The sequence below is a fragment of the Oryctolagus cuniculus genome, chromosome 7 (genome assembly GCF_964237555.1).
Source record: "Oryctolagus cuniculus chromosome 7, mOryCun1.1, whole genome shotgun sequence".
NCBI lineage: Eukaryota > Metazoa > Chordata > Mammalia > Lagomorpha > Leporidae > Oryctolagus > Oryctolagus cuniculus.
In genome coordinates, this window is record NC_091438.1 from 16857721 (window position 1) to 16860682 (window position 2962).

General features: G+C 41.3%; 1 protein-coding gene across 1 annotated transcript; it reads right to left on the reverse strand.

Moving 5' to 3' along the window:
- Window positions 1-882: 882 nt before the first annotated feature.
- On the reverse strand, window positions 883-1632 carry LOC127488630 (nucleoporin SEH1-like). Its single transcript, XM_051838723.2, has one exon. It carries the CDS (start codon window positions 1630-1632, stop codon window positions 1036-1038), a length of 597 nt encoding a protein of 198 aa, XP_051694683.2. The 3' UTR covers window positions 883-1035.
- Between the last annotated feature and the right edge of the window lie 1330 nt (window positions 1633-2962).

The window sequence follows — 2962 nt, forward strand, 5'->3', positions numbered from 1 at the left end:
CACTCTGCCTGTCAAAAAAAAAAAAAAAAAAATATTCATTTTCTTTTCCTTTTTTAAATGCAATTCTTCTCATAGATATGACGCAAAAATAGCAGGAAGTTTGAATTGCTGTGTTGGTAGCAAAGCCTACCTTTAGCATGAACCCTGATCAGCCAAAACTACATCACTTGAGGCCGGCACCGTGGCTCAATAGGCTAATCCTCCACCTAGTGGCGCGGGCACACCGGGTTCTAGTCCTGGTCGGGGCGCCCGATTCTTTCCCGCTTGCCCCTCTTCCAGGCTAGCTCTCTGCTGTGGCCCTGGAGTGCAGTGGAGGATGGCCCAAGTGCTTGGGCCCTGCACCCCATGGGAGACCAGGAGAAGCACCTGGCTCCTGCTTTCAGATCAGCGTGGTGCGCCGGCCGCAGCGCGCCAGCCGTGGCGGCCATTGGAGGGTAAACCAACGGCAAAAGGAAGACCTTTCTCTCTGTCTCTCTCTCTCTCACTGTCCACTCTGCCTGTCAAAAAAAAAAAAACTGCATCATTTGAAAATCAGTTTTGGGATGTAATCAGAAATGACTGCTAAGTTTTCTTTATGAAAGATATTTATTCAATCTTCAAATTAAACTTATAAAAATTCATCATTTTTGCATTTTTGAAAACAAAAGAAACATGCCTACATTCTCCAAAGGGAGTAAAATGGTATTTTCCTTCCTCCCCACACTCAGAAGGATAGTAAGGATTTTTCTAATTTTTAAGCCAAGTTAGTTTCAAGAACATTTCAAAAAATTGTTTTGCTGACAATGTCTGAACAAAAAGCCTCTCCATTTATATCTCAAAAGTTTCAAGTAGTGTCAATAAACTGACTAGTACAAACAAATTGATATCCACTGTGTTTTTAAAGGCCTTTTGGACTGTGGTTAGTAGCAAGCAGGCTGCTGGTGTATCTTGGGAGAGGTCAAACGGCACTGGGGAAGGGGAAAAGGAGTTTGCGTTCCATTCCTGTGTGCATGCAACAAGCAGCAAAACAACAAAGTCACTCCAGTTAGCTTGTACTCAGCTGTGCTTTCTGCCAGCAGAAGATCCATTTAGTGCATTTTGAAGATTTGGAATATTTGAACCTAGGGAAGGATTCACATTTCCCTGCTGAGAACTCCCATTGACTAGGCTCCCATTACCTTTCAAAATACCAGTGCACTTCCAATTGTCTATATAATTAGCTATCCACAATCGTACACAGCCATCATCTCCTGAAGATGCTAGCACTGTTCCTATTATATTCCAGCTCACTCTCCAGACCTGAGAATTGTGATTATTAAACTGAGCTGCTATATGGATTTCAAATTTTGTTGGTCCACCAGATGAAGTAAGTTCTTTCCTCACAGGTTTTAGTGTAAAAATCCTCACATCTTTGGTTGCTATTGCTAGAATATGGAAAGATCTTCCCAAGTTTGGAGTAAATGCAATATCATGAACAGGATCAGTGACTGTCATAAGAGTTTCAGCTTTTGCATATTTCCTGGTATTTTCATTATATTCAAAAATCTGAACTGTGGCCATTGCATTTGGACTATTGTCATCACTCCCTACAGCTCTCCTGGGAGAGTGAGCACAAGAGCTTAAAGGGTTCCAAGAAATACAACTATGGCACATGCTTGCGCCAAGTCCCTGCCTCTATGAAAACATCCTTAAAAGTGTGAACTGATTGCTTAGTGACCCTCAGATTAATGTGTTCTTATGCCTGTTGCTCTAGAATTTATGATAATGCCTCTTTCGCATGGGAAAAATTACTCCTATCCTGTAAGGCACTGACATAGTCACATACAGGTCTACAGGATACAGTTGAGATGGACAGCTCCACAACACATCAGGAGTCTATGGGTCAATGCGGATGGAGATGAGGGGACACTGCCTTCCTTCTCCACAGTGAGATACATCACAGGTGTCGAGAGAGACAGGCACTCAGGAGGAGCAGACCTGGTTAAGAGAGCATCCATGAGTTGCAGGCTTTCTTCCTAGCTTCCTACACAACTCACCTCCTAGTCTCACTTTTATGGCATGTGATGACACCTGAGCCATATCCCTGAACTACAAAACACCTGACTTAGAGGCTGTGAGTCTTTGAACATGTGGAGAGAAAAGACTGATATTGAGCATCTCAGAAGGTAGCAATCTCTTTGGAGTTTGTGCCCTGTTTCATTGAGTGGCCTGTTCTTCATATCAGTTTTCCTGATTGGCATAGTAATGGTTTTTGAGTGTCAAATGCTCAAAGGAGAGATTCCTGGCTTCAGTGGAGGCAGATCAGAAAGAATGTGTAGATACTCAGTGAGAACAAGATTCTCAGTATCTTTGCCTATTATTGACTTCTTAACAGTATCAGACACAAAGACGCACAGAGATACAAGATACACACACAGACACACAGATGCACACATGTACATCTTTGCTCAGGAAATCAAACTCAGTTTATTGGAGATTATATCTACTTGAATTACTACTGACTAATGTAAATGATTTTAAAAAATAGTGAAGACCTCTAGCTAAGGCCTCTCATAATTACAGGGTATAATGTAAGATATAAATGAGATATGCACAATGTAAATATCCAACAATTCTCTGGGCACACATTTAAAATGGTCCCTATCTGACCCTGTTCTTCCTGGTTACTCAAATGACCTGGACTTTAAGGCTTTGGAAATGACTTGAGAATTGATTAGCTTGCTTTCCTCAGACTAAGATGGTGATTTTGCAAATATATTAATAATTTACATGGATAACAGTGTTTTTATAACAGAATTGAATATGCAAATGTAAGTTTATTTTGTGAATTGATTGCATAAAGTATTCTCTTTTCCAAAGCAATGACCTGGAATTTCGCATTTATTTCCTTTCTGTGAATAGTCTGGGAGAGATAACAGATAGTGACCAAATTCCCACCCATGCTGCATTGGAAGGGCCCGTGGATGAGTCTGCAGTTGGCTGT